This window comes from Perognathus longimembris, chromosome 1, assembly GCF_023159225.1.
Source record: "Perognathus longimembris pacificus isolate PPM17 chromosome 1, ASM2315922v1, whole genome shotgun sequence".
Lineage (NCBI taxonomy): Eukaryota > Metazoa > Chordata > Mammalia > Rodentia > Heteromyidae > Perognathus > Perognathus longimembris.
The window spans coordinates 12,115,467-12,131,250 of NC_063161.1; the positions used below are offsets into that span (position 1 = coordinate 12,115,467).

General features: G+C 51.9%; 1 protein-coding gene across 2 annotated transcripts in view; it reads left to right on the forward strand.

Annotated features, from left to right (window-relative positions):
* The first annotated feature begins 1,052 nt into the window (after positions 1-1,052).
* Nuak1 (NUAK family kinase 1) overlaps positions 1,053-15,784 on the forward strand; it is a 67,277-nt gene continuing 52,545 nt past the window's right edge. The window contains exon 1 of one of the 2 annotated variants that reach the window (XM_048356690.1): positions 1,053-1,500. In XM_048356690.1, the coding sequence (XP_048212647.1) occupies positions 1,228-1,500 (273 nt within the window). In that variant the 5' untranslated portion in view covers positions 1,053-1,227. The remainder of the gene's footprint in view (positions 1,501-15,784) is intronic. The other variant, XM_048356707.1, reaches the window with a different exon arrangement.

Consider the following 15,784-nt stretch of genomic DNA (forward strand, 5'->3'; position numbering starts at 1 on the left):
CCTGCCTTCCCTGCGCCGTCTCCTCCGCGGTCACGGATGAAGTCCGGCTTCCAGGCCTCCCTAAGTTCCCCGGGCCGGGCGCCCCTCCCGGGGTTTCCTAGAGACTGCTGGAACGGTACCCCAGAATCGCCGAGCCCTACTCGGGCCGGGGGGTGCGGGCTTGCGGGCCGGGGCCGGGGTGCCAGCCTCAGATGGCAAGGAGGGGGGTTTAGGGGGACCGTGACTCACCGCCTGCCTGTAACCCAACACCGAGCGGCCTCCTCTCCCCGGGCCTCCCCTCGGCTCCCGCGGGGCCTCCAGGCCGCGGCCACACCAACAAGAAAATGAAAGGGCGTCGGGGTTCCCGCAGACCCCGGGGCCGATCGTCGCCGCCGCGCCCGCCCCGGCGGTCCCCGGCTCGGTGCGCTCTGGGCTCCGGGGCCGCGGGGCTCCAGGCACCGCCGCCACCGCCCCGGCGCGAGCAGGAGCGGAGGCCGAGCCGCCGGAGCCGGAGGCGGCGGTTGCAGCGGAGGCGGGTGAGAGCCCAGGGGGGACGGAGAGGGGGGGCGCCCGGGCCGGGGTCCTCCTTGGGTCCCCCCATCCCCAGCGCACCCATAGAGGCCTGGGCAGGACAAAGCCCTCGCATCGGATCGTGGTGGCCGGGGCCTAGACCAGGCTGCACAAAGAAAGGCCCGGGAGGGGGTGGTGGTGGTGTCCCAGTCCTTCCCAGCTCGGGGTGGGCGGCCCCGCGGCGGGGAGGTGGGAGGTGGGGGGTGGGGGAGGCCCTGGCCGCGCCCCTCGCCCCCACCCCTCCGCCGGGACCCCGCGATCGCCCCGCCCGCCGCGCGCCCGCCCCGTGCCCGCCCCCGGGGAGGGGTGGTGGGCGGGCGACGAGGGGCGCGGCGCCCCACAAAACACTCCCCCTCCTGCGCTCGGAGCCACCCTCTCCCCTCCCTCTGGCAAACACCGCCGCCTCCCCGGCCGCCGCCGCCGCCGCCGCTGCTGCCGCTGCCGCTGCCGCCTAGCCCGCCGCTCCGCACTCGCCCGGCCCGGGGGCGGCGCGCCGATCCCTCCCCGCGCGTCCCCGGACGCCAGATGTGCGGTGTCCGACGCCGCCCGTGACCCGGGCCGCGGCCGAGGCTGCGCGGGAGACCGTGAGCCCCTCCGCGTCCCTCCGAGGGGGTCCCGACACCCCCAGCCCGGTGCCCACTCCTGCGCTTCCCCGCCCGGCTCGCCCCGCGCCTGGACATGGAAGGGGACGCTGCTGCGCCCGCGGCGGCCGACGGCCCCGACCTGGGGCTGGGGGCGCCGGGCTCTCCGCCGGAGGCGATGGCCGGGGCAGCTGCAGCTCCCGTGGCGGAGGCGGTGACGGCGGTGGCGGCGGAGCCCAGGAAGCCGCACGGGGTGAAGCGACACCATCACAAGCACAATCTGAAACACCGCTACGAGCTGCAGGAGACCCTGGGCAAAGGCACCTACGGCAAAGTCAAAAGGGCCACCGAGCGGTTTTCGGGTCGTGTGGTAAGTGGGGAAGTTTCCGAGGGAGGTGCGTTGGATGTGTGTGTGTGCGGGGGGGGGGGGGCACCGGCTAGCGGAATTGGGGATCCGTGCGCCTGGATCTCTCGTGATGGAGAGGCGGTTCCCCGGGAGGCTCCCCTCCCCGCCCCAAACGCCCCACTGTCCCCCATAGCACCCCGTGACTCAGGCATGTCTCTCCTGAAACACTTGTTACATCCTGTGTGCACATATTTTGGGGCTCCCCCCCACACCTTGTATCCTGGTAGTAAAGTAGTATTTAGGACTCCCCAACATTTCCCAGCGTTGGGACCCTGGGGTTCCACGCCCCCCCCCCCCCGCTCGTCCTTCCACGGGCACACATGGAGAGCGTGATCTGGAATGTCTGTACAGCTCCCTCAAAGACACGCATCCCCGCGCGGAGCTGGCCCCTCAGGTCCCCTGGTTGGCTTCCCCCACTTCTCTCCCATCTCTCTTCCTGCATCCCTGCGACTCCAGTTGCCTACTCCTCCCAGGCTGCTGTCCCTTTCCTGCAAGGATGGCCAGACTTCTGCCTGTTTGGAAGACAGAGGGTTAGGGAGCAAAAGAGACAGCTACCCCTGTGCGTCTGAGGGGGGGGGGGGCAGGGGGTGACCGTGTGCACGGTGGCTTGCGGGAAGACTGGCACGGATGGCCATGCACGCACGGGCCCTGAGCTGCAGCAGGCAGGGCCCGCTGGTCTTTTCCTTCTTGGCTGCTGCAAGGGTGCCAAATTGGTTAAGGGGTCTGGCCTGCCGCCTCGGTGACAGTTCAAACCCTGCCCAGCTCCACAGAGGGCTGTTGAGTGCCTTGGGGTCTGTATTGTCCCAGCCTTGATTTGTTGTCATTTTCCTTTCTGCAGAACAGGCCCTTGAAATCCACACTGCTTGTGGCTAGAGAGTTTGGTTCAAAGTGACTGACTTGCAGAAACATTTCGTGTGGTGTGTGGCAGAAAATTAGCATGGTTCTTTGATTTAAAGCAGATCAGATGTATTTTAAGGGATGCAGGGCCCAACTCAGAAACTCCTGAGGAGGCTCCTTATGTGAACTTTGGGGATGGCGGGCGGGGTAGGAGGGGGGTGTTTCAGGGCTCAGGATCACTTATAAAGCCCAATACATGGCCACAGGGAAAAGCAGCATGAACTGTCAGATGAAATGCTGGCGTTGACGTTTTTCTTTTGCATTTGTACAGGGACACTTCTGTGGATAAAAAACGGGTACCGGTTAGCCAAGTTCAGTGCCCCCCCACCCGAATGATCCAGCAACTGGTTCTCCACCTATATTTCTCATGCTCATCCTCTGGGTCCAGACAAAGTGTTATCTCTGTAACTTAGAAATGTTATTAATAACTTGGAAACTTGGGAGCTGTATACTTTATTCTCAGTGTTATTGATTTCAGCTTCCTCTGTTATAAACACATTGGATGGCACACAAGTTGAGAAATTCACTGCGCAGGTGCCATTTTCACAGGTTAAAAGTCCTAAAGAGAAGGTGCCCTTTAGTGAAAGAACCGGCTTTGGGGTTTGTGGAAGTGGCTGGGGAACTCGTACTTCATTCATGCTTTTCTCCCGAGGTGAGACAGCCCAGGCTGGATGTTGAATAAGCAGAAACTGAAGCTGAGCTCCTTGCTCATATTGTCTATGATAGCTGGTGAAGAATCGCACTGGGAAGTTGGAAAGCTGGATAATGAAAAACAGACGCGTTTTTTTTTTTTTTTCTCGAGGAGCAGGTTGAGGATGTGAGAACGTGAGGGGTTGAGGGGAAAGGGTGTGTCTGGTTATTTGTGGAGGGACCCCCGATATCTAAGAAAAAGCTGGGAGCCGACTGGAAGGAGGAGGCTGTGTGGTAACTGTAGACGACTTCCTGAGCTTCTCTGGGGCTTCCTGTCAGGCGTTCTTCTAGCTGTCTGATCCACAGGCTGGGTTAGACAGAAAGGCTTGCATCAGTAGGCAGGAGCCTGCCTTTCTTTTTGGTGGGTGTCTGGCTCTTTATTTGTAGACATTGTGAACATTCCTCCAGGATTTATCCCTACTGTCACTAGGGGGCGCCCTGAGAACGCTAGAGACTCAAATCTCAGCTGCAACCAGCCTCTCTGCTGGCTCTGTTATTGTCCAGCCCTGCTCTACCCTTCCATTGTGCTATTGATTTCAGCTAACTCCCTCATTTTACTAAATAAAATAAAATAAATAATATTTTGAAACTGGAAGCATATTCAAGTCCAGAAACTGGCCACCCCCAAATGGCTTTACTCGCCTGCACGATTATTTTCTCCTTGATCGCTAATCTTAGAAATGTTAACAAGATCTCCTCTCTGTGGAACACCTTGCGTTTAGCAGATGGGAAACTGAGGTTTGGAAGAAGGATGTACATCCTTCTCGGCTCGGAGTCCTTCCTTGCTGAGCACACGGCTCACAGATGGTAGAAAAACTTAAGTGAGAAACAGGAATTGTCAGATGGAAAATTCCTTGTGTCTGGCTGAACAGAAACACACACACACACACACACACACACACACACACACACAATGAAACAAAAGCAACAAGAAAAAGGATCAGCAAGTTGTTCCTGCTCATTCAGTGCCTGATGACACAGATTGTCAAGTGATGATATATATATATATATATAATATTTTTTTTCATCTAAAGTCTGGCTCTAGTGATCCGTGAGAATCCATCATTGGGTAAGGTCTCGGTCCCGCCTGCTCCGTCCTGGGGTAGAGTTTGGCCGTGATGTTTTCGTGCTTATGTCGGTCCCAGCCTGTTCTACATCTCTCAGGAGGAGCAGGGAGATCTGCTCTGCTTTGGCAGTGCAAGGCAAGTGCCGCATGGGATTTTGGGAAGGCCGCATCCCTGTTGAAAGCAGAGAGAGTTTCTTCTTGTGCAGAAGATGACATGGCATGGCTGGTTGTTGCACATCTGGAGAAAAGCTTCCTCATTCAGCCGGCCCTGTGCTATGGTACCGCCTCACCTTCGTTGTCCCATGAGGTAGAGTCGTGAGGACAGTGGTAGAGGCCAGAGCTGTGAGCCAGCCAGCCTAGTCCTCTGTGCACTCCAGTCTTCTCCTTGCTCCATCCCTAACCAGCATCTCACCACCATTGCTTGAACATGTCCATGAGACTGGGACTCCAAGTCTCTGGAGATGGTCAAACCCAGACTTTGAGTTAAGTGCCCTGGCTTGCATTCCAGATCCTTTGCAAGGTGCTAGTTGCTCTGTGACTTGAGCCAGTTGTGTAACGATAAAGCCTCAGTTTTCTCATCTGTAAAATGGAGCACTTATAGTGCCAGCTTCTTGGCCTTACAAGAGGTGAATAAAATTATCCATATGGTGTAAGTCCCCTGAAGTGGAAATGAACCATTTTAGTTCCTGTTTTCCAGAAGATTTCCTTTCTTACCTTACTTAGGGTTTTATTTTGATTTTCTTTGTGCATTGTGAGGCTTGAAGTCAGGGTCTAGGCATTGTCCCTGAGCTTTTTTGGTCAAGGCTAGTGCTCTACTTCTTGTACCACAGCTAAACTTCTGGCTCCCCGCCACCCCCATCCTCCACTGCTTCACTGGAGTCTTGCAGACATTCCTGAGATCTTTGAATCCAAGGATCTCAGCCTCCTGTGTAGCTAGGATGACAGGCACAAGCCACCTGCAGTTGGCTGGTTTTATTTAGATTTTAAGACCATCCATTCCAAAGGCAGGTTACATTGGGCAATTAGCCTTAGGCTGTACAGAAAGAGAGGTAGGGGAAAGAATCAACTTTTTAGGGCAATTAAATTAAACTGCTAGATTAATTAGGGAGGTACATGCATAGGAAGGTGAGACAATCAGGCTAGATAGGATCTGAATATGCTTCTAAAGTCTTCCATTCGGGCCTCATTCATCGCACAACCTTTGTTTGGATACAGTTGTGGGCAGAGTGCTGGGGTGAGCCTCTGGGTCATCCATCATACGGCGTGCATGCTTCCTTAGTGCCCAACTCCTTGGACCTTCAGGCTCTACAAAGCATTGCCAACAACAACAACCCTAATCAAAACTCGGTGTTAACTGGACACTGGTGGCTTATGCTTGCAAGGCTTAGCCCTTCAAGAGGCTGATATCTGAGGATCCTAGTTTGAAGCCAACCCAAGGAGGAAAGTCCACAGGACTTTTATCTCCATTTAATCACCCAAAAGCTGGAAGTATTTCATTAGCACAGCACACAGACTGGCCATCACTCCAAAGGAACCTGAGAGTCTAGTAGCACAGATGAGTTGGACCTATAAATACAGGACTAATTCTGTTCAGTGACATAGATGTAGACCCCACTTGCTGCATGCCAATCAGCTTGGGAACTGCAGAGACACAGTGACGAGTGACCCATGCCTTTTCTGGGCCACCAGTCCCTCTCCACAGAGAGGACACATTCATTTCCGGCCAGTGTGAAGCTTAGTTCCTTCATTGGCTTCTGCCCTGGGCAGGGGCTGCTCCTCCCACTCTCTCCCCTGCCACTGTCCTTACCATGGCTGAGATTTTTGAGGGCATCACGGATGTGGTGCAGTGTGTATGCTTTCCAGACATCACCCCTCATTTTGCCTTGGTGCCTATCGGCGGCTGTGCCCTCTGCTGGGACCCATTTTCTAGATGGAGAAAATGACTTGTAGGCAGGTCAGAGGTACTTGCTGCGGGTCATGCAGCTAGATTGGGGCCCTCACATCTAGAAACATGGAGAATTTTCCCGATGGTGCACATCTGGTGATATCTCGATCTGCGCATGGTACTTTGCCAGTGAAGCTAGAATCACAACAGTCAGGTGATTCTTTGTGGAGTGTTGTAGGTTTGTTTTTGTGTGCATGTGTGCGTGTATGTGCATGCATGTGCGTGTGTGTGTGTGTGTGTGTGTGTGTGTGTGTGTATGTGTTGCATACCAGCCAGTCTTGGGGGCTTGAACTCAGGGACTGGGTGCTGACCTTGAGTTTTTTTCTTTTATTGTGCTTGTTGTTCAAGGCTAGTACTCTACCATTTGAGCCAAAGATCCACTTCCAACTTTTCGGTGTTTAATTGAAGATAAGAGTCTCAGGGACTTTCCTTCCTGGGCTGGCATTGAATTGTGATTCTCAGATTTCAGCTTCCTGAGTAGCTAGGATGACAGGCGTGAACCATGTGCCCAGCATGGCTTGGCGTGGGTTTTTATTGCTAGTTTGAGAGGGGGACATAGCAATATGAGTGTGTGGGGGATGGGCATTCTTCACCAACTAAGGGAAGGGCAAGTGCTTTTCAGGATGACTTTGGATCTGGGTTCCGCTGCCGGAAGCAGTGGGTGTTTTAGGTGGTGTTTCACTGGTGTGTGTTTAGAGAAGGGTGAGCAGGCTAGGCATGGAATGCAGGTTTGGAGGCAAGATGAGTCAGGTGAGATGAGGGCAAAAATAATAATTAACGTTAACTGATGGGCCCGTCGACACAATCCCCTATCATTCCGTTCTTTTCATATGAAGAAACTGAGTCACAGAGAGGTTAGCCAGCATGTCCAAGGTCACAGGCAACCACAGAGCCAGGGGGTAAACCCAGCCTTGTATAGGCAAGGCCTGCAGCCTTGGGAAGGTGGGCTGAGCTGCCCTGCTCTGTGGGTGCCTGTGGGAATGGGATGGGGAGAATCTCTCTCTCTCTCTCTCTCTCTCACACACACACACACACACACACACACACACAGAGCTCTTTGTTCTCCAGGGAGCCCAGACCATCCCTGGAGGGCCTCAGTGGTGAGCGAGTTCACTTCTCTGCCCCTACTCCATGCCAGGGTGCGTGGCTTGTCTTCTCAGGAGGCTGTGGAAGAGAAGGGGTGGAGTGAAGGTCTCTTGTTTGAGTTCTGCCTGGTCTGCCTTGAATCCAACCCTCTTTGATGTCCTCCGTGAAAGCCTTGCTGAGGGCAGGCCATCCATGAAGGCGTATGGGATGGAACAGAGAGGAATAAAGTAAGCAGGAGAAGGCTAGGGGTGGGATGGGGAAGTAGAGAGACTGTAGGTTATCATCCCTCACCTCCAGAAGCATTTTGATTGGTTGGCCAGAAAAGACATGGCTGGGAATGAATGGATGTCTCCACAATGAAGTCGGCGGAGGCCCGCGGACCTTCCTGGCACAGAGTCTCTCTGGGATCCATTCGCTCAGACCCTCGTTAGGGAGAGACGTCGTCATAGATGCAGGGTTTGTGGGGTTCCTGGCCCAGGGCTTCCGGTCCTCAGTGGCTCCAGAGTCAGACAGCAGAAGTCTCATTTGTCTTTCCCACATGAAAGTCTTGGAGCGCATCTGTAAGTTATGATTTGTGAAGTATCTGCTTTAAAGCACAATGCATTTATCATCCTGCTGGCCCAGACAAACACTGGCGAGTACAGGAATGAGAAGATCTCAGGCCCCGGGATGAGAGGAGGGGGCTGGGTCGTATGACCCACCCGTGAGGAGAGTCTGGCTGAATTGATAACATTCCCTGGAAACAGCCCAGCAACAGCCAGATGTGGACTTCATGGTGAGACTCCTTGGTAAACTTTTAACTGCATGTTAAAAACAACAACAACAAAACATCCAGGGCTGGGCAATTCCACTTAGTAGTTCTGCCTGGGAGAAATGCAAACATCAATACACACAGAAACATGTACAAAAAAATTCGGTGAGGTGTCATTTATAAGAACCTTGAAGTAGAACCCACCCCCCCCTCCTTCCAAAAAAAAAAATGTCGGTCAGCTAATGAATGGAGGCCTGAAATATGTTCACTTGATTTAAGGAGTATGATTTATGACCGATTGCATCATTTCACTTTTGGAACATGTATGGAATATAATTTAGCAGAAGGAAGAAATGGAGTAGTTAACATGCACCCACAGCAGATGAGCATAGACCCACCGCAACATCAATGAAGCTTGGGAAGGCGGTGGTGGTGAGTGAAAAATGCTGGCGATGAAAGAAAGCCATCTACATGCAATGTACAATTCCATTCCTGTGAAATGTCCAAACTGAGCCCGTCTGGAGGGGCAGAGAGGCTAGTGGGAGTCAGGGCTGGGGTGCAAATTGGTGATCAGTAGCGGCTAACGGGCATGAGATTTCTTACTGGGGTCATGAAAATATTTTTCAGTTGTGATGATGTCCACATCACATTAAAAATGGGGTACAAGGAAGGGGGGGCAGAGAATGGAGACCCGTATCTATCGGGCCTTCAAGATGCCAATCTTATCCCTTGATGGCTAGTTGCTAACCTTAAACCTCTGGGGCTCATAGTAAGATATTCTCTCTCTCTCTCTCTCTCTCTCTCTCTCTCTCTCTCGGTACTGAAGCTTGAACTTGGGGCCTGGATGCTGTCCTTTTTCACTCAAAGCAGGCACTCTACCACTTTGAACCACAGCACCACTTCTGGTTTTCTGGTAGTTAATTGGAGATAAGAGTCTCATGGACTTTCTTGCCCAGGCTGGCTTCCAACAGTGATCCTCAAATCTCAGCCTCCTGAGTAGCTAGGATTACAGACAGACGTGAGCCACCAGTGCTGGCTCTGGAGTCTCTTTCGCTCAAGGCTAGTGCTCTACTACAGCTCCATTCCTGGCAATTTTAGTAGTTTATTAGGTATAAATTGGATATAAGAGTCTCACAAACTCTCCTGCTGGCTTTGAATCACAATCCTCAGATCTCAGCCCCTGGGTAGCTAGGATTATAGACGTGAACTTAGGTCCAGATTGTGTGTGTTGTTTTTCAGATAAGTCTCCCTAACATTTCAAGGCTGGCCTTGAACTTGCAGACCTCCTGCTTCCATTTCCCCAGTAGCTGGAATTACAGGCATACACCACCACACTCAGCCTCATAGTAGACTCTCAAAAACGAAAGCTAGCATTGTTATTTTGGGGGAGAAGTTAGCGTGAAGACCCCGAGGATCTGTTGACCTCTGATCTTTCCTGTTAAAATCCTCCCGTGGGTGGCATGGGGACTAAAGTCAGCGTTTCCGGGCCCCGGAAGTCCTTTTTCCTTTTCCCTGGTCAGATTCCCTCCAGTCTGTTGCTTTCATTATTTTGTGTGTCGATTCCCTGTGTCTCCTCCCTGTTAGGGAGGAATCAGGCTACTGTCCATCTTACGGGCTCCACAGTGCGAGGCCTTCAATGGATGCTCAGTAAGAACAATCGAGTGAAGCGGAAGTCCTGAGAGGAGGTTGTGCAGAAGGCAGAGGCAGCAGGAAGAAGGACCCTCCCTCCCCCGCCCCCCAGCTGTGTCCTCTTTTGCAGGGTTACCTCTGTCCTCACCCCTTATACTGCCAAAGGTGTGTCTCCATCACACTTAGCACTGAGGCTGCAGAGAGGGGGAGGTCCAGCCCACTTCTGTAGTTTTGGGGGAGCTCCACGGGCCCCTTCTCAGCAGGGTTTGTTCCTATCCTGGCTTGTCTTCCTCTACATTCCGCCCCCCCCCCCGCCCCCCCACGCTCTGCTCGGAGCAGCCCTGGTTCTCAGCTCTGCAGAGGGTGCAGGCGCTAGATGCAAAAAGGCGTCTGCAAGGTTTCCAAAACATCTCTTCCTGGGGTCGTAAATCAAGCACTTTAAGAACTGTAAACCGGCTGGAGTGCGGGGGCCGTATTAATGTATGTCTGGAAAAAACACCACCGTGATTTGCCTTTTAAACTGGAGGAAAGAATTCCATTTTGTTGACTTTCAAGAGAGGTCCAGGGAGAAGGCGCGAAGAGGAGTCTGTGGTAGGTTTGTGGTGGGGGTTCAGTGGCTCAGAGCAGTGGCCCAGGGGCAGATCTGCAGCTCAGAAAAGGTAGCCTCAACAGGCCCTTGTCCCTCCTGTCTGGGCAAGGCTCCTACTGAACACTGTCGATAGTCAGCTGGGACTCAGTTTCTCCGTCTGTGAAATGGGAACAGCCATGAGGGCAAACGAGATCTGTGTGGCCCTCCGTGAGCTGGTTCTGGGAGAAGTCCTCTGGAGAAGGGCAGGCTAGAGACTCAGCGTTCTTCCCACCTCCAGCAGCCTATGGAACTGCAGGACGCAGAGTAGGTGCCCAGGGGTCAAAGGTCTTGACTTTACCTATAAGTGGAGTGGTGGAGACAAAATGGAGGCTTCATGGCTTATGGCTAGGCTGTCAGCAGCCTTGCTGGGGGAAAGGGAAGTAGCTTCAGCTTTCAGAGCTGCTTTTCGAGAATGAGGAGAATCTTGGACCATGGTGTGTGTGTGTGTGTGTGTGTGTGTGTGTGCTTCATAGTCTCTGCTCTCTAGTGGCCCAGCCTGCCTGCCTTCCTTCTCCATCCCTTTCCTTTCCTTTCCTTTCCTTTCCTTTCCTTTCCTTTCCTTTCCTTTCCTTTCCTTTCCTTTCCTTTCCTTTCCTTTCCTTTCCTCTCTTCTTTCCCTCTCCCCCTCCCCTCCCCTGCTGTTCTTCTCCCTCCCTCCCCTTTCTCTCTTTCTCTCCTTTCTTTCTGTCCCCCCTCCTTTCTCCCTCTCTTCCTCCCTCCCCCTCGTGCTAGTACTTGGTCTTGAACTTAGGGCCTTAGTGCTGTCCCTGAGCTTTTTGTGCTCAAGGCTAGTGCTTTACCATTTGTGCCACAGCTCCACTTCTGGCTTTTTTTGGTGATTAATTGGAGATGAGAGTCTCATGGACTTTTTTTTTTGCCTGGGTTGGCTTTGAACTGGGATCCTTAGATCTCAGCCTGCTGAGTAGCTAGGATTTTAGGTGTGAGCCTCCAGTGCCCGGCCCCAGTCTTTCTTTCTTTCTTTATTTTTTTTTTTTGGCCAGTCCTGGGCCTTGGACTCGGCCTGAGCACTGTCCTTGGCTTCTTCCTGCTCAAGGCTAGCACTCTACCACCTGAGCCACAGCGCCCCTTCTGGCCGTTTTCCATATATGTGGTGCTGGGGAATCGAACCAAGAGCTTCATGTGTAGGAGGCAAGCACTCTTGCCACTAGGCCATATTCCCAGCCCCCCAGTCTTTCTTAAGTAGGTCTAGGTGGTAGTTTTCAACCAGACTTCGTGTGAGACTGGCATGTTTCACCCTCTAAACTCCCCCCTCTGCTGGAGGGTTGTTGGGACTCAGGACCCCAGATGACAAGGTTGTCTGCCAGGATCGGTGCCTGTCATCTCCATAGGAGCTGGCACTGCTTCAGGTTCAGGGGTGGTGCCCAGAGGGGTTCTTGACTTTGTCTTTAGGTCTTTTGAGCTTGAGGAGGCTTAGTGTTTGGTTCTAGTGAGGCCAGCAGCCCATGCTGCCTCTGCTCTTGGCCATGCATTCGAATCTCCCCGTGGACCCCGTGTGTTCTCTCTGTGGTGTTATTAGCAGTGACCGGAGGGTTCCCCATTTGCAGAGGGTTCCCCACAGAGGCTGCTGAGGCCCAGGGCCAGCCTACTTATACCTTGGGGACGATGGAGACAATGCGTGAACTCGGTGATTCCAGATTACTTCCGAAGAGGAGCAGAACTATTTTGCTTCTATTTTCCTTGTAGAAATGATTCCTTCTCTCTCTTCTGGGTGACAGGTAAAACAATTATTTACTCATCTATTTGTTGACTCCTTTCTGTGTGCCCGGCTCTGTAATGGTCATCTATGGAGGAAAAAATATGGCCACCATCCCAAAGACTGCACCCAGCTAATTCCTGATTGTAGACTATCTATCGGATTAACCCTTTCCCTGTCTAGATCATTAGCCTTTGTGGTTCACACAAGTCTATCTTGCTGGTTCATTTAAGGAGATCAATTCCCTGTTGGCGTTTTTTTCTCCTTTAGTCTTTCAGAGTTTCATCACTTTACATTAACGATCCATTATGCAAGCTGTGTCTTCCTCAGTATCAATTAAAAGAGATGCAAGCACACTTTGAGACGCTCCCAGTGGCCCCTGATGCAGCCTCATTACCTCGTGTATGCTTCTTCTTAGATCCAAAAAGCAAATTGTCTTCAGCTCTCCGTGGGTGGGAAGAAGCTAATAGTTTACTGGGTACGCTCAGAGCTAGGCGTGTGAATGCATTCTTGCGGGGAGTCATGTGATCACTCCAGATAGAGCCCCTGGTACAAGCTTAGTAGAGATCTTTTTCCCAGGCAGAACCAGGCTGAGCATTTAGGAAGAAATGATCAAATGATGGAGTGAGCAAGTGGCTGTACAGGTATCCAGGAGCAGACGCCCCGTGTCAGGGACTTTCTATGATGTGAAGGGAATCTGCTTCCCCTATCTTTTTTTCTTGGTGCTGCTACTAGGGCTTGACAGGCCCTCTTTGGCTTTGTCACTCAAAGCTGGTGCTTTACCATGCGAACTACTTCCAGCTTTTTGATGGTTAATTGGAGATAAGAGTCTCGCAGACATTCCTGTCCTGGCCTGGCTTCAAACTTTGATCCTCAGATCTCAGCCCTCTGAGTAGCTGAGATGATAAGCATTGACTCATAGATGCCCAGCTTCTTTAACAATCTTCATAGCAGGAAACATTTATCGTGTGACCCGTGGGTGCCAGGTACTTCATAGCCTTCCCTTCCCTTGTCCCCTTCTCCCCATCCCTCTTCTCTCTTCCCCTCTCCCCTCCTTTCCTCCCTTTGCATTGCTGGGGATGGAACTCAAGGCCTTTGCATGCGAGGCAACTTCTCTACCACTGAGCTAGGTCCCCAGCCTTTGACTACTTTGCATGGTTTTCCTCCGTGATCATCACTGTTATTTTTGCAGACCAGGAAGCCAAAGCTTTGAGGAGACCAGTGACCGGCCCACAGTCATGGACTAGGATTTTGGGTCAGGATGCCTGGCTCTGGAGTTTGGGGTCAGAATTCTGGCTTCATGCTCTCTCAGGTTGATAAGCATTTGATGATCCCTGACTCAGCCAGCTCAGAGAAGTTTCTATGCTTCTGGAAATAGCACTGGGGCAGTCGTGAGGCTCGTGGCCCCAGTCATTCTGGATCTTACTCATGTCCTCCTCTGTTCATGTGAGCCTGATCTGGCTCACCAGAGGAGGACAATACATGTTTGTGGAATAGCTGTAGAGGGCCGGGAATCCTGTCAGGAGACAAGGGTGTTGGTCCCACTCTTGTGTGACCACAAAAGTTGTGCGATCTTGAGCAAGAAAAGCCTCTTTGGTGGCTTCAACCAATTTCTTTTTTTCTGTTACACGAGAGCCTTGGGACAGATTTTGGTTTAGGGTTTATTATTAAGTCAACAACTGGAGGCGGCTCTCAACATATGGTGGAGTTTACATCTAATACAATTGATAGCATAAGTGATATGTACATTTAAGACATCTGATTTACCAAGCATGATAGTCACTCTGAGCACTAGAGTATATGTTTCTGTGTATGATCCCTGAGACTGGCTAATACTTGATGTTCCATGCCAACATCCAGTATCTTGAGAGAGAATCCCATATGGCTACCTGGGAAAAAATATTCAGATTCTGAAGTATGGTTTCTTCTGCAGACCTATGTTGTTCCCACCAGGCCTTTATGTTGTGTTTGCTCCAGTCAGACACTGCCTCAGGCAATAACACTAGAGTGATTATAGCAGATTATGCTAGAGCAATTATGCTTCTTTGCTCCTTGTATTCTAGCCTCTTCCACTGACTGCATCTTGGGAATGGATACATCTTGCATGAATGTCTTCTTTCTCTTTCTTTTTTTTTTTTTTGCCAGTCCTGGGGCTTGAACTCAGGGCCTGAGCACTGTCCCTGGCTTCGTTTTTGCTCAAGGCTAGCACTCTGCCACTGGAGCCACAACGCCCACTTCTGGCTTTTTCTGTGTATGTGGTACTGAAGAATCGAACCTAGGGCTTCACGTATACAAGGTAAGCACTCTTGCCACTAGGCCATATTCCTAGTCCTCTCTTTCTTTCTTTTTTTTTTTTTTTGGCCAGTCCTGGGCCTTGGACTCAGGGCCTGAGCACCATCCCTGGCTTCTTCCTGCTCAAGGCTAGCACTCTGCCACCTGAGCCACAGTGCACCTTCTGGCTGTTTTCCACATATGTGGTGCTGGGGAATCGAACTGAGAGCTTCATGTGTAGGAGGCAAGCACTCTTGCCACTAGGCCATATTCCCAGCCCACCTCTCTTTCTTTTTTGTACTGGTACTGGGTCTTCAACGCTTGCTTCAGCTTTAGCTCTTGCTTGCCTTTGCTGATCAAGAGTGGTGCTCTTCCACTTGAGCCAGATTTCCAACTTTTTACTAGTTAACTGGAGACCAGAGTCTCATAGACTGCTTGAGCTGGCTTTGAACCTCAGGTCCTCAGATTTCAGCTTCTTGAGTAGCTAGGATGACAGGCGTGAGCCAACCAGCGTCCAGCTGATAATCACTTTTCTAATGAAATCTCAGCATGCAAAAATTCTAGTGCTACATAAAATTCAAGAAGAAAGCGAAACCAGGTGCTGGTGGCTCACACCTGTCCTCCTAGCTACTCAGAAGGCTGAGATCTGAGAATCACATGCCATTCAAAGCTAGTCTGGGAAAGAAAGTCCAAGAGACTCTTTATCTCCAGTTAACCACCAGAAAACCGGAAGTGGAACTGTGGCTCAAAGTGGGTAGACTGCTCAAAATGGTAGCCTTGAGCAGCAGGGACAGTGCCCACACCCTGAGTTCAAGCCTACAACTGACCAAGAAAGAAAAAGAAAGAAAAAGAAGAAAGAAGAAGAAGAAAGTGAAAGAGGGCAGATGTCGCTGTGTACGTTGGAATGCAGCTGAGGCCAGGAGGGTGTCAGGAAGGACTCCTTGCTTCTTTGCCTGGTGATGCTTTTTTTTGTAAACCACGCCCCCTCTCCCCCCACCCCCTTCCACTTTGCATCAAGCAGAAACAGCACTGGCTTTTGGAACAGCTCATGAAGGGGAAAGAAGAGGGGGAAAAAAAACCCCCAAAAGAGCATGACAAATATTTAGCATTTCTCTGGTGGCAGCACCGTCTGAATTCCTTTCAGTCCCACAATGAGTTCTAATTTTATGAAATGTTTGCATTAGCCACTAATTTTCCGGTGGAATTTGGGAGGCTGTGTGTGTGTGTGTGTGTGTGTGTGTGTGTGTGTGTGTGTGTGTGTGTGCGCGCTTAGGCTTGAATCGAAGCAAGCTCATAAAAACCCATACGGTGTCTCCGTCCCAGTGGGATGGTCTAACCAAGGACAACATGGCCATCGTCAGTGTGCTGGCCACAAGGAGAGCTCCGTGGCTGCTGGGTCCAGGCTTTGTGCACAGTGATGTGTTCTGAGTCCACGGTCCCTGGGGTCTGGCCATGCTGCATACCTATTCCAGCGGATCATGGGCTATAAAAATTCTAGCCCTAGTGCAATGCCTCGTACCTATCCTTGACCTTCCAGTTCCCAGAGCCAGAGAGCATTAGAGCATCCGGGT